Source organism: Mobula hypostoma, chromosome 5, assembly GCF_963921235.1.
Source record: "Mobula hypostoma chromosome 5, sMobHyp1.1, whole genome shotgun sequence".
Lineage (NCBI taxonomy): Eukaryota > Metazoa > Chordata > Chondrichthyes > Myliobatiformes > Myliobatidae > Mobula > Mobula hypostoma.
In genome coordinates, this window is record NC_086101.1 from 140228202 (window position 1) to 140252505 (window position 24304).

The following is a 24304-nucleotide window of genomic DNA, read 5'->3' on the forward strand; positions in this document are numbered from 1 at the left end:
GGTCTTTGGAATGTGGGAGGAAACTGGAGCACGGGAAGGAACACACACAAAACGCTGGATGAACGTGCCAGCATCTATGGAAAAGAGTGTAAAGTCAACGTTTTGGGCCGAGAGCCTTGATCAGGATTCTCAGACACCCGAAGGAAACCCACACAGTCATGGGGAGAACGTACAAACTCCTTACAGACAGGGCGGGAATTGAACCTGTGAAGTGAAGCACTAACCGTTTTGCTACCGTGCTGCCCTCCAGCTCCTGGCCCCTTCCAGGCACATGGTTACCAGCTATGACATGGGCATATCATTAGAAGCACTGCACTGAACTAAAATTCAAATGTAAATTTCTTAGAGCACTTCAGTTCACTAGTTGTGTTAAAAATAAAATTGGGGGGTGGAGTAGAGCAAAGGTCAGAAAAGCTCTGAAAACAATGCAGAGATACTGAAAGTTGGAGGCCACACGATGATAGTTCCCGGAATATGGCAGAAAATAGCAAACCCACTACCCATCCTTGAGATACCTGTCAACTTCCTTACCTGTGACAGTTTTTACCAGAGACTCCAGACGTGTTTGTTTTTCTCTCCTGTAGTCCCTGGACCCTGTGACCCAGAGGATCTAATCGATGGCATCATCTTTGCGGCCAACTACCTGGGCTCCACCCAGCTGCTGTCTGACAAAACCCCGTCCAAAAATGTACGGATGATGCAGGCGCAGGAAGCTGTCAGCAGAATCAAGGTGATGACCTCATCCCATTTGGGGTCCCACTGGACATGGTTCACTGCCCTTTCACAAGACTGTTTCACCACTGGTGGGGATGGCTGAATGAAAACTATTACCCCTGACCTTTCCCATTCCCTATCCTCTTGCCCGGGCACACCCTCTCTTTTCCTTTCCCCTGGATTGTGTTCAGTTGTATCCACTGTCCCAGACACATTTATTGTCTCTGTTGCATTCTGTCTTGATCTTGAGAATTAAAACAAGTTACTTTAATTTGGAACACACCTCTGTCCAGAAGGGTACCTGCTTTTTTTTAAACAATTAACTCAAAATACATGCGATCCAGAAATGTCACCTAGTGATTAGATGCTTTTACTTTGATGTTCTAGGAAGTTTACGTTCAGGTCTGAGGCAAGTGGGCAATTTCAGGCCAATTCAGCTGCTAAAATCCAGTCATATAATCTTTGGAGAATAACTCTATTTGGTCGCCGTATCTTTAATTCTCCCTTGTTTCCCTGGTTGATAGCCTGGGAGATCTCATTACTCCTACACAGCCAAGTTCTCTATAAATACTTTACATTAACATACAGTGAGATGGTTCAGGTTTTGGCTAACATTTCACAGAAACTTGAAAGATTAAATCCCCAAAGTCATTAATTACGGGGAAGTCAAGTTTGTGTTTAACTTGGGTTTTAACCTCAATGAGGATTTATTAAAATGTCAGCATTTCTCCCTGAGGTGTTTTAAAGACTCAGCTCCGCTGTATGGGGCTTGCTTTCCATCTGTCACACCTTTTCCCCAGTGACTGGAAACTGAATGGCAGAACATGATGACGAGGCCGAATATCCTTCTGTTCCTGTGTCAGCAAGTGTCATGAAATTGGTCTGAAAGTTGAACATCCTTCTCATCATCTTTCTGTCTCCCTTTCAAAATCCTTTGTAATTTTCAGGACTTGTATTATCACTCTGGATCAATAATGGCCACCCCAGGCTTATGAAAGCCTTGGTTAAGTGGACACCCCTACATTCGAACGAGCTCCCATAATAATATTAAATGGAAAAATCCAATGTATTTATGTACATTACTTCCTGCGAATGGCTGACCTTATTTATTCTCTCTTTCTGCACTTTTTTCATAAAGTCTTGTATGCATTTGATGCTGTTCATACTGTGAAGGTATAGTGACCATACGACTGAGTTTTGTGTATTTTTCAACTCATGCCCAAAATTGACTTCTGGACAAGAACAGAATGTTTCATTACCCAGGGATAACCTGTAGTAAATTATGCATGCTTGTGTCAATAGGATTAGACTAAGGAATTCAGTGTAACAATTTTCAAGCCCATTGTATCCAATCAAATCTTTCACTTGGGCTTTTGGAAAATGCATCAGCTCTGCCTGCCTGATTGTTGATTTTTTTTTCCCCACTGGCTTTTCAATTCAGTACATGTTTCCCCTGTACCGAGCTGGGAACAGAAGCCTATCTCAATGTACTGTAGGAAAGGAGGCTTGTAGTATTGGCTCTGTTTCCTAACCAATGATTGAGAAGCAAACCGATTGGAGACTGAGAGGGAAAGTGGGTGAATTAGTCAGAACAGACTGAGAAAGAAATAGAGAGGGAAAAAGAAGATTGGATAAAGATATAGGGGGAAATAAAATATGTCAGAAATTGGAAACATTAAGATGCTTTTAAATCTCCAATTACTACTGATAGTCCTGAGATTTCAGAAAGCAGAAATCCATCCTTGCTTATCTACATCAAATGTACAAGGTAGTAGTGAATATGTTTTGTATTCTGCCTTAAGTTGTCTTCTCAGATTTGCTGTCTTGCAGTATGGAATTTCATCAATTAAGATTACTGTCGCAAAATCATCCTTCATTACAGTCCTCCCCAACAGTTTTTTTTTATATTTTCTGACCATTTTCACATGTTTTAAATCCCAAATTAATATGTATTCCTCAAATTATTTTTACCTTATACAAACTTAAAGTGTCTCGGCCAGTTTTGAAAGAAAGTTTTTTAATAGACGTGTCTATATACATGAGCATGTGATGGTTGTCAGTCAATCTAATAGAGAATTCAGGAGAAACCTCTGGGTTGGGTGATAGATGTGGAAGGCATTTCCACACAGGCATTGGTTGAAGTGCGTAATACAGACAAGTGTTTTGAGGAGCTCGCCTGATAGGACCCATGACCTTAAACCACCAAGCTTTCTCAAATGAGTTCCAGTCTAGGTCAGTGTGAGACACTTTCTTTGGACAACCGGAGTCTAAGATGGAAAAATGAATGGAGTTCGGAGCTCAGATACTACATATTACTGAAAATAACTAAAGGGATTAATAAAATCTTAAAATTAAAAAGGCTATGATGCATTTCTGTATTTTGTTAAACCTGGCTCCAGAATCACAGGTGGAAGAGAAGCTGGGCATACGCAGACGCACTCCAGTTAGTCCCACGCTTCCACGAGACTTGCACTTTTTCCTCCTTTCAATAACTTTTAAATTTCCTTTCCAGTATCTCAGCTGAATCTGCCTCCAGCACTTCCTGCAATGCCATCCAGATCCGAATCACTCACTGGGTTCTTAAAAGAAAACTCTTTTTTTAAGTTGCTTTTGGTCCTTTTGCCAGTCACCTTCTTTCTAAGTCCCTTCTTATTGATCCCTCTAGCAATGGGACTGGCATCCTCCATTTACTCTTCCATGGTTTTAAATAGATTCCCTGACAGATTCCTCTTTTCCAGTGAGAACAATGCCATTTTCTCCAGTCTGTCTACATAACCAGAGACCCTTGGTTTGCTGCCAGTTTCCTCTCATACTCTTTGCCTGTTATTTCCTTTTCTTCCTCTCCTCTGAACTTCCTATCATTACCTAGTTTTCACTTTTACTGACGACATCTTTTCCTGCTTCGCTTTGATCTCTGTTTGGGTATCATTTGAATTTAGTTGCCCTACCTTTTGCCCCTGTACAGCCATCCACTTCCTAAAGGCCTCTCGGTGTACTGTTCACTCCTGTATGGTTATCCCCTTAAAAGTGTCTGGTTGCCCTATTCAGATTCTTCCCTTGTATAGTCTATCCCTTTGTTAAAGCTCCGAACTACAGCTTTTCCAACCAATATTTGATCCCATTTTATGTGGACCAGTTTTATTTTCAATCTTGAAATTGTTCCTTCTGCATTTGAATTATTTTAACCACAGACTGGTCTATCTTCCATAGCATTCTTAACCTTCTGACATTGTGAGGGCAGTTCCTTATTGGTGATTATTGTGCACACAACCTTACTCCAGCCTCTCATTATTACATCTACAGTTGTGACAATGTGTAAAGGGCTGTGAGCAGTTCTGGTGTTATTAAAACTATGTATAGAGAGAATGGAGCAGAGACAAAATGAATTCTAAGGCTGATACCAAAATACGAAGTTTATCAATCAAAATGGACTGAACAAGTTAGGTCACTCCTCTTTAGCTAAAGTTTAGGCTGACAGATATCTTTCCCACCAAAACCTTTACTGTGGGATTAAGACTAAGAAACTGTTAATATAGATTTTCACCAGTAAATCAAGTAGGGATTCAGGAGAAGTTCTTTACCCCAGAGAGTGGTGCATGCAGATCTGAAACTCTTATCTCGCAAGGAGTGGTTGAGACAGATTGCAGAGATGCATTTAAGGGGAAGCTAAATAAACATGAGAAATGAATAGATGAGTGAGGCAATGAGAGGGAGGAGTAGTTTTGTGTGCAGCATTAACACCGGGTGAACTGGGGCTGGAAGGCAGATTTATTTCTGTAAAATTTCACTTATTATCACTGTGACAATGTTATATACACTCAGATTTTCTTCCATAGCTTTTTTCTTGATAGTGCAACATTTCGAGACAGATGTAATCTTATATAATGCCAGATAATTTTGGGGATTTTTTTTGACGTTGCAATAAATGTTACATGTGATTGGCTTTTTCTTCATAAATCAAAATTTTTTTATCTCTCTGTTGATCCTGTCGATACTCCCCATTTTTCCTAAATGCCTGTAAAGGAAACAACATCATTCTCTTCTGTCAGTTATCACAGAAGAGCTACCGAATGATTTGCTAGCATTTCTATTATTGATCTTGTTCATAGGTCCCATCCAACTTGTGTGCTAAGCAAACTGCTGTATTTTGTGAATGTTTCTCAGCATTTGCCTCTTGCCAATTTTGTGCTAACTATTCTCCTATCTTTTGTCTATTCCATGGCACACAGATGGCCCAGAAATTGGCCAAAAACCGGAAGAAGGTGCAGTAGCCCACGTTTTGCGCCTCTTTCATCTGTTTCTCGCGAGTTGCATTTTCTTTTAACTTACTAGACTTTGCCAGCTAACTTCTTTGTGTCTGATTTTCTACATCCAGTAAGTCCCGCTGTGTCTAGTCTCTCTTGGCCTTGGTCATCCCTCCCTGTCCCCGACTTTTCTCGCAGGTCTTCTTACCAGGTGAGGTCACCAGTGACTGTTCAACTACTATTTTGTTTGCTTCCTGGGTACAACCCTTGGAGGAAGCATCCTAGGACTTTGCATTCTCTTGCAAGGTTAATGCAGTGCAAGGCCTACAATAAACTACTGCTCTTTCTCAAGTCGGACTAGAATGAAGTAGTTCAGAGCCATGCTCTTTTCCTACATTCAGCCATTTCTTTTTCACTTTTGATAGGAGCACGGTACCATTTAGATGACTACAGAGTCCTGACTGGATTTAGTTCCATCTAAAGTTGGTGCAACATTTTGGCCATGCATTCTACTCTTTTTTTAAAGCAATATCTGCTCATAAATCATTGACTTTGCCCTTATTGCCCAACTTGGGTGTTTTCTTTTCTACATGCTGGATGCTGGATGCAGAAAATGTATGTGTTGCTTTCTAGAATGTAGAATGTGTCCTTTATTTTCAGAGCTCTGTTGTATTTTTGCTGCAAGTGAGTTTAATTTGGAGTTTGTTAATGCTTTGGCAAAGTAATCATTACCTTCCTGCTTTTGTTCTTGGCAGCCTCCAGCAACATGTGAGATGAATTGCTGAACTATTTGACTTTGCCCTATTTTCTCACCACCACCCCCAGTAAAATTGAAAGCTTTATGTTGGGTTTATCAATTAACATAGTACTGTCTGCTTTTCACACTAATCTGGCATGGAATTTTGATTAAAGCAGCATGTTTGATGGGCATAATATTTTTGTAATGCAATGTTTTAAAATAACATCAAATCTGCCTAAAGCAGTAGTGATGTATTGCAGTGAGAAATTGTCAGGTTTGGTCTGAGCAAAAACCACAGGTAATTCAAAAGAACTGTAGGAACAGGAGAAGGCTGTATTCCTTCTGTGACCTACGGTATCTCCATGAGTGTATCTTAGCCCCTATTCCTTCATACCTTTGGTTAACAAAACATCTATCTCACAGGTTTAAGGTTGACCCCGCCTCACTTGCAGAACAGAGTTAGACTCCCCCATCACCAACTCCGTGCAGAAGTGCTTCCAGACTTCAGTTCAGAAAGGCTTGGCTCAAATTTTAGACTCCACCCCCTCATCCTAGACTCCTCCAGTAAGAGTTTGTAACTACCTTGCCACTCTCTCTTAAAATCTTGAAAACTTCATAAACTTATGCCCACACTGGTTTGTAAGATCTTGAATTTGCAACCTTTGGGGTCCAGGTATCATCCTAGTAAATCTACAGTCCACATCCTCCTAAGGCCGACAAATTTTTCCCAAGATGAGTTGAACTGCGTTCAGTGCTCCAGGTATCATTTAGTGAGGGCTTTATATAAGCAAAAGATTGATAAGAATGAGGAAAGAACACAAGAAAAGCAAACAATTAGGAGCCTTAGTTCATCAACAGGCCCCTCAAGCCGACCCCACCATTCAATATGATCTGTGCTGTGCCAGTTTCCAATAGCCCTCAGTTTCTAGATCTTTCAAATATTGATATAAGTCCACTTCAGATATTTCTAATGAACTAACCTCCTCAACTCTGAGGTAGTGAATTTTCGGGGTTCACTAACCTATGAGTAGAAATTTCACTTGCCTCAGCTTTAACTGACCGGCCCTTTGAAACTGTGTGCCCCTTGCTTGAGACTCGTCTACCAGTGAAGATATCTCACATCTCCCATGTCATGCCCCTTAGAATCTTCCGTGTTACAATAAGGTTACCCCTCATCTCTCTAAATCCCAAAGAATGCCAACTCATCCTTCCTCAACAGGGTTTAGCCTTCCTCAGTGGGGTTTAGCCTTCCTCAACAAGGTTGTCCTCTCAGCCCAAAGGATGAAAAGAAGTAGTTGTAGCTGGGAAGAGATGATGGGATTGTCTTTTTTTCCTCTGGAGCAAAACCTCTTGCTGCAGCTTCCACATGAGCATTATATTTATCTCATCAGCCTCATCATAATTAACAGGCAATCTGCTGGAGGAATTCAGTGTCGGGATTCAACCCAAGACATGAACAATTCCTTTCCTTCCACGGATGCTGCTCGGCCTGCAGAGTTCCTCCCGCATCTTGTTTGTTGCTCCAAATTTCAGCATCTGTAGTCTCTTGCACCTTCATCGCAATGAATGTTACTTTGCATCTTCTCCATTGTGTATTGTTTTATTCTTCAGCCGGTTGCCAACTGGTAGAAAGTCTGGAGAGAAAATTTGCCTCTGCACAGTGAATGCAAATGAGTTAAACAGCAGGCCATAATTATGTTCATTAAGTTTGCATTCCCCAGAATGAGGTAGTTAAAGACCAATGTAATTGAGGATATTAGAATTTAGGGGGGAGTTCAATAAGGTAGATGGACAGTGAAATTTTCTCTTCTGGTGCAGGAATCCAGAGCAGTGATTAAATCCCTAAAGTTAAAGTTAGATCAATCAGGGGAGTAGTTTGGAAAAACCTTCTATGAAGCATGTGAGAAGTAGAGACCTCTTCCCCATAAAAAGTAGTAGATGATTAATATTTTTAAGGATACCCAATAGAATGTTGCAGGCCACGTTTATTGTAATGAACCCAAGCATGTAGATGGACTTGGATCACAAATTAGCCATAATTTCATTGATTGTTGGAGTGGATTGTTGTGCTGCACAGCCTCCTCCCCTGTGTAATCTGCAAGGTTGTTCGTTTACTGAGTTCTTCCATCTGTCAGTGGATACGTCACACACCCCTAGTACTACAAACTAACCAAGGCACCTAGATATTATTGTCATGTAAACGTAACATCTTAAGCTACCTGTTCTCCTCTTTATTTCTAGAAATAAATTAAGGATCTGGCATTCTGTTTTCTAAGTTTTGTGCATTAATTCGGCATTAATCAGGCTTGAAATGCACAAGCTATTTATTGGATTGCAGACTGATTTCAATCTCCCTCTCTCTCTGCAGATGAAGGGTTGATTTCTGCCAAGTTTGCAGAGTAGCTATTTTGTAGAAAGTGCAAACTCCCAGTCTAGGAATGCTGCCGTGGTTCCACACAGTAAGATTGCTACAGATACAGTCCAGAGCAAGGGTGTGTGGCATTAAAAATAGATCTTGATGGAGTCAGAAAGCCAAATGGGAGTCTGGAGGCCTCTCACTATTCTACCCCTGTGATCCAACGAAAACCTGCTGAGGTCGGAGTCAATTAGGGTATATATGTTTTTGGTAATCGGTATTCAATGATGAAGTGTATGCAATACAAACTGTCCAGTTAAGTTATCCCTGCAAGCCTTGTTAAATTTGTTCACTCACTATTCTCTATAGAGACTGGATGCCAGTAAGAAAATGCCGTGTCAGCAGAAGGTTGGTGCTATCTAAGCAATGGCACAGATCTAGCGCAAGAACGTCATCAAATTGTTGTCTGTTTGCAGTGTTAATTCACGGTCCAGAAGGTGGCTTTAGAGTGATCTAGCAAAAGTCCATACCAACCATCGAGCATCTATTTGCACTTACCCATGTAATCCTAGAGAACCCAGACTCTGCAGATGCTGGAAATGTGGAGCAACACCTGTAGGTGCTGAAGGAACTTGGCAGCATCTTTGGAGGGAAATGAACATCCAGTGTTTCAGATTGAAACCCTTCACTGGAGTTCTGATAAAGGGCCTCAACCTGAAATGTCCATGTCCCTCTATAGCAGGGGTGGCCAACCTTTTGCATTCCATGCCTCAATTTTTTTCACGCACGAGTTCAGATGTGATTTTTTTTTCACGCACGAATTCTATATTAACCTTTTTAAAAGAATTGAATGGGGGTACAAGAGTTGTATGGCTCATCTGAACTGGTGAGTGAAAAAATTGACGCATGGAATGTAAGAGGTTGGCCGCCCCTGCTCTATAGAGATGTGGGCTGTCAATGTCTCTCTATAGAAATGTGGACTGTCCACATCCCCCTATAGAAGTGTGGGCTGTCTGTGTCCCTCTATAGAGATGTGGGCTGTCCACAGAAATGTCTGACCCACTGACCCTCCACAGAAATGTCTGACTCGCTGACCCTCCATAGAAATGCCTGACCCACTGACCCTCCACAGAAATGTCTGACCCACTGACCCTCCACAGAAATGTCTGACCCACTGACCCTCCATAGAAATGCCTGACCCACTGACCCTCCATAGAAATGTCTGACCCACTGACCTTCCACAGAAATGCCTGACCCACTGACCCTCCATAGAAATGCCTGACCCACTGACCTTCCACAGAAATGTCTGACCCACTGACCCTCCATAGAAATGCCTGACCCACTGACCCTCCATAGAAATGCCTGACCCACTGACCCTCCATAGAAATGCCTGACCCATTGACCCTCCATAGAAATGCCTGATCCACTGACCCTCTATAGAAATGACTGACCCGCTGACCCTCCACAGAAATGTCTGACCCATTGACCCTCCATAGAAATGCCTGACCCACTGACCCTCCATAGAAATGTCTGACCCACTGACCTTCCACAGAAATGCCTGACCCACTGACCCTCCATAGAAATGCCTGACCCACTGACCCTCCATTGAAACGTCTGACCCACTGACCCTCCATAGAAATGCCTGACCCACTGACCCTCCATTGAAACGTCTGACCCACTGACCCTCCATAGAAATGTGGACCCTCCACAGAAATGTCTGACTCGCTGACCCTCCACAGAAATGTCTGACCCACTGACCCTCCACAGAAATGTCTGACCCACTGACCCTCCATAGAAATGCCTGACCCACTGACCCTCCATAGAAATGTCTGACCCACTGACCTTCCACAGAAATGTCTGACCCACTGACCCTCCACAGAAATGTCTGACCCACTGACCCTCCATAGAAATGCCTGACCCACTGACCCTCCATAGAAATGTCTGACCCACTGACCTTCCACAGAAATGCCTGACCCACTGACCCTCCATAGAAATGCCTGACCCACTGACCTTCCACAGAAATGTCTGACCCACTGACCCTCCATAGAAATGCCTGACCCATTGACCCTCCATAGAAATGCCTGACCCATTGACCCTCCATAGAAATGCCTGATCCACTGACCCTCTATAGAAATGACTGACCCGCTGACCCTCCATTGAAACGTCTGACCCACTGACCCGCCATAGAAATGTGGACCCTCCACAGAAATGCCTGACCCACTGACCCTCCATAGAAATGCCTGACCCACTGACCCTCCATTGAAATATCTGATCCGCTGACCCTCCATAGAAATATCTGATCCGCTGACCCTCCAGCACCTGCATGTGTCGCTCCCATTTATTTTCTCCCCACATTCCCATCATCTCCCTCCTAGATTCTGCCACTCACCTACTTACCTGGGACACCAAATTGGCAATGGCCAGTTCAGAAACAAATTAAAAGATGCCTTTGAGATGTAGGAGAAAAACAAGAGCACCCGAGGGAACTTGTACAGTCGCCGAGAACATGTGAACTCCACCCAGATATCACCTGAGATTAGGGTTGAACCTGGTTCACGTGAGGCAGCAGCTCTCTGGCTTTCTCTGTACTTGCTTTCACTCGAGCATCCTGCCACTGAAGACACATCCTGCTCATCTAGAGTGAGAACCATTAAACATGGAAGCAGGCTTTTGAGCCCAATGAATCTGCACTGATTCTCAAGCCTCCTCTCACCCCCCCCCCCCCCCACCTTTATGGATCTCCTGTGACCTGCTTGAAGAGTGAAGCATCTGGCTGTTTGCTGTTTTAGAGATGAAAATCAAATACAAAATACCCTTTACAAAATGAAAGATCACTAGTCTTGCTTAGGCAGAGTTAGCTGTGTTAGTTATGTGTGTGTTTGCAGTGGTGGCCTCTCCCATGTTGCTGTTTCTTTGTACAGGCACCCGAGGGAGAACCCCAACCTATGACGGAGGTGGACCTCTTCATTTCAACCCAGAGGATTAAAGTGCTCAATGCAGACTCACAGGTAAGGAAGAGTAATTGTTTTACCACCTGACTGTTAGCTTGAACATCTGGTGATTTTAATAAAATCTCAGTTTATTAAAAACACTCCCTCTCCTTTTAGTTTCCATACCTCCTGCCTCATGGAAAAAAATTCATTTGCAACTGTGGAAAGAGATTTGTAACTGGAGGGGGATATTTGCAGAGTTGTGGGAAACATTGAAAAATTGCTCCAGAGGTGAGCTGTCTCATTCTTTGGTAAACATTCAGCAGAAGATCTTCACTCAGACGAAGACCGGTAGGGCTGGTTTAAGGGGAGAGTGCCACTGTGTGCCTGCTTCAAGCAGTTCTGGAATTGGAAGCGATGTTTATGTCGTGCTGATTGCTCTGCTACTTGCACTTAAGGGGGTGCTGGATGGATCTGACAGGATGCAGCCTTAACTCGTTGTTTGGACTGCCCAGTGTCGAACTGCTGGCAGGGATTTATAGCTGTGCCGAGTGACAGCTAATTGGCTCTCCGCTGTTTGACAGATGAGCCAGTGCACTGAATGAGCTTATTGATTGACAGGTTGTGGCATCTTGATGTTAGCTAGCGGTCTTCATCCTGTACGATCGTGGCTGCGCTGCAGTCTGTGGCGGCTTCTCGCTCTCTGATGAGCGCGAGAAGCATTACGGACCAGGGTGAGGTGAGGCTTCTGTCAGTAACTGTAGGGATATTGTGTCTTTATTTCAGCTGTACTGTTTTGGGGGTGTGTGTGTGTGTGTGAGAGTGAGTTGGTGTTTTGGTGGATGTGGCTGTTGCTGGGTGGACTGCTGTGTGTCTGTTTCGTAGTAAGAATTTGGTTAGCATGGGGGGGGGGGGTGTTTGTGTTTCCGAAGTTGGCTTTGGTCTGTGTATGTGTCTGCGTAGTTGTCAGAGGAATGTCTGGGAGAGTATGAATATGCACGAACCTATGAAGTTGGTCTTAAGATGAATATGTGCAGTTGGTTTTGGTGCTGGAAATTGTTAGTGCACATGCAGTTGACGTCAGACTGCTTTAGGGTGTCTTTCTGTGCATGGGAGTGTTTTATGTCAGTAGTCTTCATGTAAGTGTATTTTAGGTCTATCCAACTATTTGCTTTGGTCGGCATGGAGTGTGTTGAGGCATGTCTTCATGTGTTTCATGATGGCATGTGATTGCATGTTTAGAGTTGAGGGGAGACCTGCTCCTGATTTGGACAGTAGGAATCCATTTTGTTGTCTGCGTAAATGTAGAGAAGTGCCACAAACTGTCTCGAAATGAGTGGAAAAAATAACCCATTGCTGCAAAAATTCTTTTCAACAAATTATATCGAATAGCTTTTCTTAAAACTTGCGGCTGCTGTAAGATATTCGTACGCTCTCACTGCTCTTTCTTAGGAAACTATGATGGACCATCCCTTAAGGACCATTTCGTACATTGCGGATATTGGAAACATTGTGGTGCTGATGGCGCGTCGCCGCATGCCCCGATCTAATTCCCAGGACAGTGTGGAAGCGTCTCACCCTTCGCAGGATGGGAAGAGGCAGTACAAGATGATCTGCCATGTCTTTGAGTCCGAGGACGTATGTAGTACTTTGATCTTGTGGAAGGGTACAGTGGAAATTATTCTGCGGGTACGGCAATGGTAAAAAAAAACCCTGGTTTTTAAGTAAGCAGAAAGCGAAAGAATTCTGGCCTTGCAGAGAGGATGTCGTACAAAATAATGGAATACTTTCTACATTTCTAATACACTTTGTTGTACAGTGTACAGTTTTGGCATTTAAGGAAGGATATGTTTCACTTGGAGGAAACACACAGGAGTTCAATTGTTTGATTCCTAGAAGTAAGGAATGATTAATTAGGTCTGAGCCCTGGAAGAATTAAAGGAGATCTTGACATGCACACCATTCTGAGAGGGTTTGACAGGATGGACGTTGAATAGATAATCCTTCTGCTGGAGAAATCAAAAAGAGGATTGTGGGAGGCTCAGTTTGAGAATAAAATATAACCTAAGATGAGCAATTCTGTGAGGATTGTGAATCTTTGTACTTGCTGCCACTTGGTGATTGGTTTTCAAGTTACAAGAGATCGCAGGATCAAGTCAGGAGGTGGTGCTGAGGCCGACGGTTATGAAAGCTGTGATCTGGCTCACAGCAGGAAAGGATGGAGAGATCATGTGAGCAACTTCTGTTCCCATTTTGTAGGTCATTCTCTCTGAGACAAGAGAAAGTTGAAGTAGAATATCTGAGGCTCAGGAGGAGGCAATTTGTCCCATTCTGCCTGTCTCATCGATCTAATCCCATTTCCTGCTTTTCGATTATTGTGTTGCAAGTTGCAGCTCAGTCATGAGGAGGTTTGATAAAAGTGTTAGGATTTGTGAAGGTTTCAGTTGAAGCATATAGGAAGAAGTGTGCTTTCTGTGAACGAAAGCTGATAATCTCCAAGAACCTGATGTAAGGGATTGTCAGAGGAGCCAGAAGCTGCAGAGAGATTTTTTTGTGCAGCAAGTGATTTAGACTTGGAGCCTACTGCTTAGAACCTATAAAGAAAGATTCAGTAGAAGTCTACAAAAGGGAATTGGATAAATACAGCTCAGGGAAAAGAGACTGCCCAATGTTCCTATCATTAATATGAGTTAGATATCTCTGTGAACCTCTACCAGCTCTACTACCTACCCTCCATCATCTCTGAGCTCTTGCAGCTCTGGAATTCTTGCCCAATCCTTTTCATCCCCACTTCTCATTTAAAATGCTTATCAAAGCCTACCACGTTTCCTAACTTAGTTCTAATATGTGACTCAGCGTCCATTCTGGCTTGATAATTGCTCTTGTGGTATGTAGGATCACAGACACAGCACGGAGCCAAACCCTTTGGCCCACTGAGTCCATGCTGGCAATCATTTATAGTCTACCCATTCTCTCATAGTCATAGTCATACTTTATTGATCCCGGGGGAAATTGGTTTTCGTTACTACATTCACACTAACTACCCCCCCCCCAACTAGATTTTACTATTTACCTTCACTCCAAGGAGAATTGATAGTCGCCATTTAACATACCAACCAGAACTTCTTTGGGATGTTTGAGGAAACCGGAGCATCCGAAGGAAACCCACGTGGTCAGGGGAGAATCTCCAAACTCAACACAGACAGTGCCTCAGGTTGGGATTGAACTCAAGTCTGTGGTGCTGTGGAGTGGTAGTTCTACGAGCTGAGCCCCCGTACCACCCATACCTTAGAACCTTTCCTTGCCGTTTGGTTGAAAGTCACAGTGCATTCATTAACGTGCACAGGAATAAATTTCAGTAAACCTATTGTCTAGTCTCCCAAACTCTCCCTGTCTGAAGTTTAACCAGTGGAATGATTTTCTTAAACCGCAAGACCGTAAGATTTTGGAGCAGAATTAGGCCATTTGGCCCCTCGAGTCTGCTCCGCCATTTTATCATAGCTGATTCATTTTCCTGCTCAGCCCCAATCCCCCGCCTTCTCCCGGTATCCATTCATGCCCTTACTAATCAAGGACCTATTAACCTCTGCCTTCAGTTTACCCAATGACTTGGCAACAAGTTCAACAGATTCACCTCTCTCTGGCTCCTCATTTGCATTCTAAAAGGATGCCCCCCTATCCTGAGGCTGTGCCCTCTGATCTTAGACTCCCCCACCTTGGGAAACATCCTTTCCCTCCCTCATTTCCCACTGTGAGTAATCCCCACCCTCTCAGGGTCATCCGGGTTCTCCTTGTGGCATCTCTTACTGCTGCTCAACACGTAACAGCATGCGTCAGATGGCAAAGCGTTTATGATCCCTATGCATCAGAGTTGGGTTTTTTTTCCCCTCTCTAAATAGTTCAGTCCTTTTTCCAAGTTTGTTTTTCCTGCTCTTGCCGACTCCCACCCTGTATCTAGCCACTCAAAATCAACCATAAGCCTAATTATAATCAAAGGGCTCAGTCGGCGAGTGAAATTATTCAAGGTAAGTGTTTAAAAAAGACTCTGTTTTGTCACTCAGCACTGACATCTTGGGCCGAGGGGGAGCTGTAGTTTATTGGCAATTTGAGAGGTTTCTTGAGAATCTTAATTCTGTGGCACCACAGCTGATGAGTTGTTTCATCACTCCAGTGAACAGGGTTGAATCCTGACCTGGGGTGCCGTTTGGACAGAGTTTGCACATTCTCCCCCTGGCCACATGCGTTTCCTTGGGCTGCACCTCTTTCTTCGTCCATTGCACTGGGGCGATTTACGGTCCGGTTAGTTGGGCCACTGTAAACTGCCCTTCGTGTGGGGGAAAAAATCAGGGAGGTGTTAACAGGCAGGAGTGAAAGAATAGATTATAAGGGAAGTCAATGAGGGGAAGCGCACACACAATGCTGGAGGAACTCAGCAGGTCAGGCAGCATATGTGGAAAAGAGTAAGCAGTTGATATTTGGGGCTGAGACCTGGAAAGGGCTTGATAGGAATCTGCTGAGAGCAGGCACAGACACAGTGGGCTGAACAACATCATGCCATATTAAAAAAAATAGGAAACAGTTACTCTGGCAATGTTCTGATTGGCTGGAAAGCATGGTGCTGATGTCAGTTTTCTATTAACTTCATTCCAATCCTAGATGCACCAAGTAAGTTGCCTTGATTCTCTTTGTTAAATGTAATCTCTTCCGTCTTTTTCTGCAGGCTCAGTTGATAGCCCAGTCCATCGGCCAAGCATTCAGTGTCGCCTACCAAGAGTTCTTGAGGGCAAATGGGATTAATCCAGAGGACCTGAGCCAGAAGGAATATAGTGACCTCCTCAACACTCAGGACATGTACAATGACGACTTGATTCACTTCTCCAAGTCGGAAAACTGCAAAGAAGTAGGTGTGACATTGACGGGTTCGGGTTTAAGGGGCAGGATCTTGGGGTGTCTGTATTACCGTTAGAGTTCGGTGACCACCGGCATTGTTGAATTGAAAAGTCTTCTGATATAGAAACATAGAAACATAGAAACATAGAAAATAGGTGCAGGAGTAGGCCATTCGGCCCTTCGAGCCTGCACCGCCATTTATTATGATCATGGCTGATCATCCAACTCAGAACCCAGCCTTCCCTCCATACCCCGTGACCCCTGTAGCCACAAGGGCCATATCTAACTTCCTTTTAAACATAGCTAATGAACTGGCCTCAACAGTTTGCTGTGGCAGAGAATTCCACAGATTCACCACTCTCTGTGTGAAGAAGTTTTTCCTAACGTCGGTCCTAAAAGGCTTCCCCTCTATCCTCAAACTGTGACCCCTCGTTCTAGACCTCCCCAACATCGGGAACAATCTTCCCGCATCTAGCCTGTCCAATCCCTTTAGGATCTTATACGTTTCAATCAGATCCCCCCTCAATCTTCTAAATTCCAACGAGTACAAGCCCAGTTCATCCAGTCTTTCTTCATATGAAAGACCTGCCATCCCAGGAATCAATCTGGTGAACCTTCTTTGTACTCCCTCTATGGCAAGGATGTCTTTCCTCAGATTAGGGGACCAAAACTGCACACAATACTCCAGGTGTGGTCTCACCAAGGCCTTGTACAACTGCAGTAGTACCTCCCTGCTCCTGTACTCGAATCCTCTCGCTATAAATGCCAGCATACCGTTCGCCTTTTTCACCGCCTGCTGTACCTGCATGCCCACTTTCAATGACTGGTGTATAATGACACCCAGGTCTCGTTGCACCTCCCCTTTTCCTAATCGGCCACCATTCAGATAATAATCTGTTTTCCTATTTTTGCCACCAAAGTGGATAACTTCACATTTATCCACATTAAATTGCATCTGCCTTGAGTTTGCCCACTCACCCAACCTATCCAAGTCACCCTGCATCCTCTTAGCATCCTCCTCACTGCTAACACTGCCACCCAGCTTCGTGTCATCCGCAAACTTGGAGATGCTGCATTTAATTCCCTCATCCAAGTCATTAATATATATTGTAAACAACTGGGGTCCCAGCACTGAGCCTTGCGGTACCCCACTAGTCACCGCCTGCCATTCTGAAAAGGTCCCGTTTATTCCCACTCTTTGCTTCCTGTCTGCTAACCAATTCTCCACCCACACCAATACCTTACCCCCAATACCATGTGCTTTAAGTTTGCACACTAATCTCCTGTGTGGGACCTTGTCAAAAGCCTTTTGAAAATCCAAATATACCACATCCACTGGTTCTCCCCTATCCACTCTACTAGTTACATCCTCAAAAAATTCTATGAGATTCGTCAGACATGATTTTCCTTTCACAAATCCATGCTGACTTTGTCCGATCATTTCACCGCTTTCCAAATGTGCTGTTATCACATCCTTGATAACTGACTCCAGCAGTTTCCCCACCACCGACGTTAGGCTAACCGGCCTATAATTCCCCGGTTTCTCTCTCCCTCCTTTTTTAAAAAGTGGGGTTACATTAGCCACCCTCCAATCCTCAGGAACTAGTCCAGAATCTAACGAGTTTTGAAAAATTATCACTAATGCATCCACTATTTCTTGGGCCACTTCCTTAAGCACTCTGGGATGCAGACCATCTGGCCCTGGGGATTTATCTGCCTTCAATCCCTTCAATTTACCTAACACCACTTCCCTACTAACATGTATTTCGCTCAGTTCCTCCATCTCACTGGACCCTCTGTCCCTTACTATTTCTGGAAGATTATTTATGTCCTCCTTAGTGAAGACAGAACCAAAGTAATTATTCAATTGGTCTGCCATGTCCTTGCTCCCCATAATCAATTCACCTGTTTCTGTTTGCAGGGGACCTACATTTGTCTTTATCAGTCTTTTCCTTTTTACATATCTATAAAAGCTTTTACAGTCCGTTTTTATGTTCTCTGCCAGTTTTCTCTCATAATCTTTTTTCCCCTTCCTAATTAAGCCCTTTGTCCTCCTCTGCTGAACTCTGAATTTCTCCCAGTCCTCAGGTGAGCCACTTTCTCTGGCTAATTTGTATGCTACTTCTTTGGAATTGATACTATCCCTAATTTCTCTTGTCAGCCACGGGTGCACTACCTTCCTTGATTTATTCTTTTGCCAAACTGGGATGAACAATTGTTGTAGTTCATCCATGCAACCTTTAAATGCCTGCCATTGCATATCCACCGTCATATGTGGCCTTCCCATCCAAAAATTGTAAAAATAGAACCAGGCCTCAGTGTGGCTACACGTAATCTCAAAAGTCAAAGTCAAATTTAGTGTCATATGCACAAATGCTATGAAAAATGTGCAGCAGCATCACAGGCACACATCACTAGAAACACAGTATTTATAAGGTGAACATACGTTTGTAAATTATACAAGCTGATACGTTACAAACCTCAATTAGAACCAAAAAGTCCACTAGTGCAAACTGGTCATAGTGTTGCTACACTGACGTAGTGATGAGTATTGTGTCAGTTGGTTCAAGAACTGAATGCTTAAAGGGAAGTGATGTGGAGTATCAGGCTTCTGATTTGATAAAAATAATCTAATTATTAGATTAGATTAGATTATGAAGACACACAGCCCTCTTTTATTGTCATTTAGTAATGCACGCATTAAGAAATGATACATTATTTCCTCCGGTGTGATATCACAAAACACAGGACAAACCAAGACTGAAAAAACTAACAAAACCACATAATTATAACATATAGTTACAACAGTGCAACAATACCATAACTTGATGAAGAACAGTCCATGAGCACAGTAAAAAGTTCAAAGTCTCTCAAATGTCCCACATCTCAGGCAGACGGGAGAAGGAAGAAAAACTCTCCCTGCTATGCCGGACCACAGTCCGACTCTGAGTCATCTGAAAACTTCGAGCCTCCGATCAGCTCTCCAACACCGAGTACCGAGCACCATCTCTATCCGAGCGATTCGACCTCAATCTCGGTTGCCAACAGCAGGCAAAGCCGGGGATTTTGAGGCCATCCCCCTGGAAGATTCACAATCGTGCAGTAACGACAGCAGCGAACGGGCGTTTCAGAAATTTCTCCAGATGTTCCTCTGTGCTTTCACGTCTCTCCATCAATTCAGAATTGTCCACGGCCCCCATTTAATGGATATGATATCATTTTTCACCGGAGGGCTGCGTACGCGCGGCGCGCTGCTCTCTCTCCTCCCGCCTACCTGGTTGGTGGTGCATTAATTTTATGGAGGGGTCATAGTTCATGACAGATGAATTCAAGGTGAATATAACATGGATCAGTAAATGCATGTGTATTGTGGTACTTGGATTTCCAGCATCTGCAGATTTTTCTCTTGTGTAATGTGGTACGCAGGTATCACAATTATTCACTTTTCTCTTTTCCTTAAAACCTGTGTCGAAGACGTTTTTTTAAAAGATAGATAAAGCAACTTGGACTGTTGTGCTGGGTGAAGAAACCATGGATTCCTTCCTGTTAGCTTTTCTGCTGTTTCAGTATGTTGAATAAGCAATGCAGAAACAGGCCGTTTGGTCAATCATTCCAGTGCTGGAAGGCCTCTCCAATTAATCCCACTCCCACTGGTCTGTCCTCAGTGTCCTGAAATTTGCCTTTTTAAGAATTTATCCAAATCACATTGAAAGTTACTATTGAATCTGCTTTTACCTCCTTTTCACAACATCGGACTTGTATTAAATCTTTACCTCTTATGTCACCAGTGGTTTGATTGCCAGCTAACTTAAATCTGAATCTGTTCTTTTGCCAATGGAAACACTTTGTGATTCTGAACCCAACCATCAAAGCTTGCCCTCCTGTCTCTGATCCAAGGAGAATAACTGTAGCTTCTTGCCATTGCTGTTCCATCACTTCTGACACTATTCCCACAAGACTCTTCTATGTCCTGTCCTAGGCTCTGACTTGTGTCCTGACAGTGGAGCTCAGAATTGGTTAAACATTGAAATTCCTAACCATGGCAACATGTTAGGGTGAATCAATAAAGTCAACATCCTTTATTTGCAAATCTGCTGGATGCAATCACACTCCCCTCAGACTCCAGTTGACAATGGATGGGGTGAGCTTGGGTTTATATGACTCAGAACGATTGCGATGGCACCCTTGAGTGCATTTATTTAGCAAATGGATAAATGAGGGAGAGAAATTCATCCAAGTAAGAGTCTGTCTTTCACCCTATGTCCTGCTATTTCAAACTGCGATGAATGTATTGAAATCATGGAGTTATGCAACATGAAAACAAGCTGTTCATCCCAGCTCATCCATGCCAACTGAAATGTCTATCTGAGCTAGTTCCATTTCCTACATGGCAGCTAGTAAATAGCCAGGATGAGTTTATTGTCATCTCCACAAGTACATGTAGGCACAGGTGTAATGAAAAACATACTTGCAGCAGCATCACAGGTACCTGGCATCATATACGCAGCATTCACACAAAGAATAGAAGCATAAATTATACACAATTTTAGATCATAAAATGTAGGAGTAGAATTAGGCCACTCGGCCCATTAAGTCTGCTCAGCCTTTCCATCATGGCTGATTTACTGTCCCTCTCATCCCCATTCTTCTGCCTTCTCCCCATAAATTTTGAATGTCCTGACTAATCAAGAACCTATCAGCCTGGGCTTTAAATTTACTCAATGACTTGTATATGAATTCCACAGATTCACCACCCTCTGGTTAAAGAAGTTCCTTCTCTTCTCTGTTCTAAATGTTCCCACAGTTCTGAGCTCTGCCCTCTGTCCACTATAGGAAACATCCTCTCCACATCCACACTGTCTCTATTTGATAGTTTATATGTTTACCCTTTCATGTCTGGAATCATTCTCATGAACCTCCTTTGTCAGCAAATCCTTTCTTAGATAATGGGCCTGAAGCTGCTCACTATACTCCAAAGTGTAGTCTGACCAATGCCTTATAAAGCCTCAGCATTACATCCTTGCTCTTGTATTCCAGTCCTCTCGAAATGAATGCTAACATTGCATTTGCCTTCCTTACCACCGACTCACCCTGCAAGTTAACATCAGGGAATCCTGCACAAGGGTTCCCAAGTGTCTTTGCACCTCTGATTTTTGAATTTTACTGTTTATATATATCTGAAAAAAACTTTAGGTATCCTCTTTGATATTATTGGCTAGCTTAACTTTATATTTCATCCTTTCCCTCCTTATGGCTTTTTATTAGTTGTCTTCTGTTGTTTTTTAAAAGTTTCTCAATCCTAAAACCTCACACTAACTTTTGCTATATTATATGCCCTCTCTTTTGCTTTTATACTGTCTTTGACTTCCCTTATCACCTCGTTCTCCCTTTAGAATGCTGCTTCTTCTTTGAGACATTTCTGTCCTGTGCCTTCCAAATTGGCCCAGAAGCTCCAGCCATCGCTGTTCTGCCGTCACCCCTGCTCGTGTCCCTTTCCAATCAACTTTGGACAGCTCCTCTCTCATGCCTCTGTAATTCCCTTTACTCCACATCTGACTTTATCTTCTCCCTCTCAAACTGCAGGGTGAATTCTATCATACTATGATAACCGTCTCCCAAGGGTTCCTTTACCTTAGGTTCCCTAATCAATTCTGGTCCATTACACAACACCCAATCCAGAATTGCTTATTCCTAGTGGTCTCAAGCTGCTCTAAAAAGCCATCTCATTGGCATTCTACAAATTCTCTCTCTTTGGGATCCAGCACCAACCTGATTTTCCGAGTCTTATCTGCATATTCAAATCCACCCACCCCGCCATGACTGTTGTAACATTGCCCTTGTTATATGCCTTTTCTACTTCCCATTGAAATTTGTATCCCTTTGGGTTCAGATGCCACCTGTCCTTTTTGTACAGGCCATGCCTTCCCCAGAGGAAACCTCAGTGATTCGGAAATCTGAAACTCTGCCCCATGCACGCAGTCGTCAGTCACTCATTCATGTATCCCATCATCCTATTCCTATGCTGACAAGCACTTGGGAGTAATCCAGAGATTACTAACTTGAAGGTCCTGCTCTGCAGCCTTTTCCCTCAACTCCTCATACTCACTGTACAGGGTCTCTTCTCCTGTTCTACCTCTGTCAATGTACACCAAGACTGCTCACCCTTCCTCTTGAGAATCTTCTGTAGCCACTCCGAGACATCCTGAACCCTGCCTAGCACCTGGGAAGCAACGCACTATTCTGACTTCTCATTTGTGGCCACGGACTCTCCCGTTGTAAGGAAGAATGTATTAGAACAAAATAACCGTCCACTTCAGCAAACGGTGATCAAAGTTGTCATACAGTTGCCAAACTGTAGTGATCGGGATTTTGCTGCTGACTTTAAAACTGAACGATTGAAGCGAAGTAACTTTTGAACCAGGTCCTGCGAGGCTAGCTGCTGTGGTGCACCTCCTGCCCGATGGTAGCTCTGGAGAGATGGCATGGCATGGATGTTGAGGGTCTTTATTGATAGATGTTGCCCTCAGGAGGGCACACTTCTTGTCGATGCCACTGATGGAGGGGTGGGATGTGCCAGTAATGTATGAGCTGAGTCCACTTCTCTCTGCAGAGTCGTACATCACCGCACGTTCGAATTGCTGGACCAGACCATGATGCGACTACATTCAACAGTACATCTATAGAAGCTTGTTTGTGCTCCTTAACCTCCATAGAAAGTAAAGACTCTGGTGTGTTTTCCTTGTAATTGCATTTATGTGTTGTACCTGGGACGAGTCATCTGATAATGTTAATGCCCAGGAATTTAAAGCTGCTAATTCAAATAAGTTAAATACAAGACAGGGGAAGGTTTGTTTGGAATATAAACACCAGAGTGGTCTAATAGATGTGAATGACTTGGCTGTAAGCTGATACTCTGTGTAGAATCTTGTGTCTTTTAAATGACAAGCTAGTCTGCTGTTCCTGCTCCTCTTCACCTCCATCAGCATTTTCTTCCACTCCTTTCTTCCTCTTGTTTATCGTGCTTCACCTTAAATCCATCTTCACCTTACCTCAACTGTTCACTGCAGGAGCAAATTCCACATTCTCACCACCATCTGGATTGAAGATCTACTTCGGAGCTGATTTCTGCATTTATTGTGCGATGATGGAACCTGCCTTTGGGTTCTCCCACCTCTTCTGGCTGTTCAGAAGGACGTTGGAAGCCACGCACATGGACGTTTAGTGCTCTGGATCTGTGGTGTTGGTGCCAATGTTCTTAGGAGTGATTGGCAACAGCTGCTGAGTCAGTTATTGATTCATTCTGAACTGGAGAGGAGTTTTGTCAATCAAACGTCTTCAGAGCCATGTGCAGAAGGTGAAAGGAAGGAAACTATCTTCTCATTTGAAACATCCATACAATATCCAGTACAGTGGATTCTGGTTAATCGGGTCATCGGTTAATCAGGGCAGCCACTTATTTGGGATAACTCTTAAAGAACAAAAGCTAATTGAGAAAATAGCTGGGATTCATTTAAGTTATTTGGGACTTTATGCTGCTTAGTTTTTTTATATTTCAAAATATACTTTATTCAAAAATAAATTATATACAATAAACCATTCAATAACTTTCCAGCCTTTAGATATGTTTCCATTATAGTCAGCACCTATCCATACTTCCCACTTCCCCATCCTCTGGATTTTTCTCCCCCCTCCCCCTTTTCCTTCTCCCTGGGCCTCCTGTCCCATGATCCTCTCATATCCCTTTTGCCAATCACCTGTCCAGCTCTTGCTCCATCCCTCCCCCTCCTGTCTTCTCCTATCATTTTGGATCTCCCCCTCCCCCTCCAGCTTTCAAATCTCCTACTAGCTCTTCCTTCAGTTAGTCCTGACAAAGGGTGTCAGCCCGAAACGTCGACTGTACCTCTTCCTAGAGATGCTGCCTGGCCTGCTGCGTTCACCAGCAACTTTGATGTGTGTTGCTTGAATTTCCAGCATCTGCAGATTTCCTCGTGTTTCCATTCTTAGAGTGAACAGTTTTTAATTAGCATCATTTCCATGTGTTTGCGATCAAAGAGCAGTGATTTTTGTTGCTGACAGTTAGCGAGAAATGAGCAGTAAGACAACTTGGAACCGTTTTGCTCGCTGCTGTTTCAAGCATTCAGGCTTCGAGATGCCAGAAATGGCCAAGAGTGAAAATGAAACAATTTCACTACTTCAGCAATGTAGGAACTATGAAGAATTTGAAGGTGTCAACAATCATTTTGAATGTTACAATGAAAATGAAGAATTGGAGGGTGCAGTCATTGAAAGCAGTCCATTATCTGCACTAGGTGTTGAAGCTAATTTTGTTCAGTCAAAGGAACACAACAGTGTGTTAGTTGTCTGTCATATCCGATGATGGCAATGAAAACTGTGAGGGAGAGTTTTTAAAGTGGAAAAGGCGTTGCAGTTG

At 43.3% G+C, this 24304-nt stretch overlaps 1 protein-coding gene across 10 annotated transcripts in view; it reads left to right on the forward strand.

Moving 5' to 3' along the window:
* The window catches only part of LOC134347038 (amyloid-beta A4 precursor protein-binding family A member 1-like), a 199336-nt gene that overhangs the window by 144261 nt on the left and 30771 nt on the right, over window positions 1-24304 (forward strand). For 9 of the 10 annotated variants that reach the window (XM_063049055.1, XM_063049056.1, XM_063049059.1 and 6 more), the window contains 5 exons: window positions 585-730; window positions 4944-4976; window positions 10975-11061; window positions 12436-12621; window positions 15704-15883. In XM_063049055.1, the coding sequence (XP_062905125.1) occupies window positions 585-730; window positions 4944-4976; window positions 10975-11061; window positions 12436-12621; window positions 15704-15883 (632 nt within the window). The remainder of the gene's footprint in view (window positions 1-584; window positions 731-4943; window positions 4977-10974; window positions 11062-12435; window positions 12622-15703; window positions 15884-24304) is intronic. The other variant, XM_063049057.1, reaches the window with a different exon arrangement.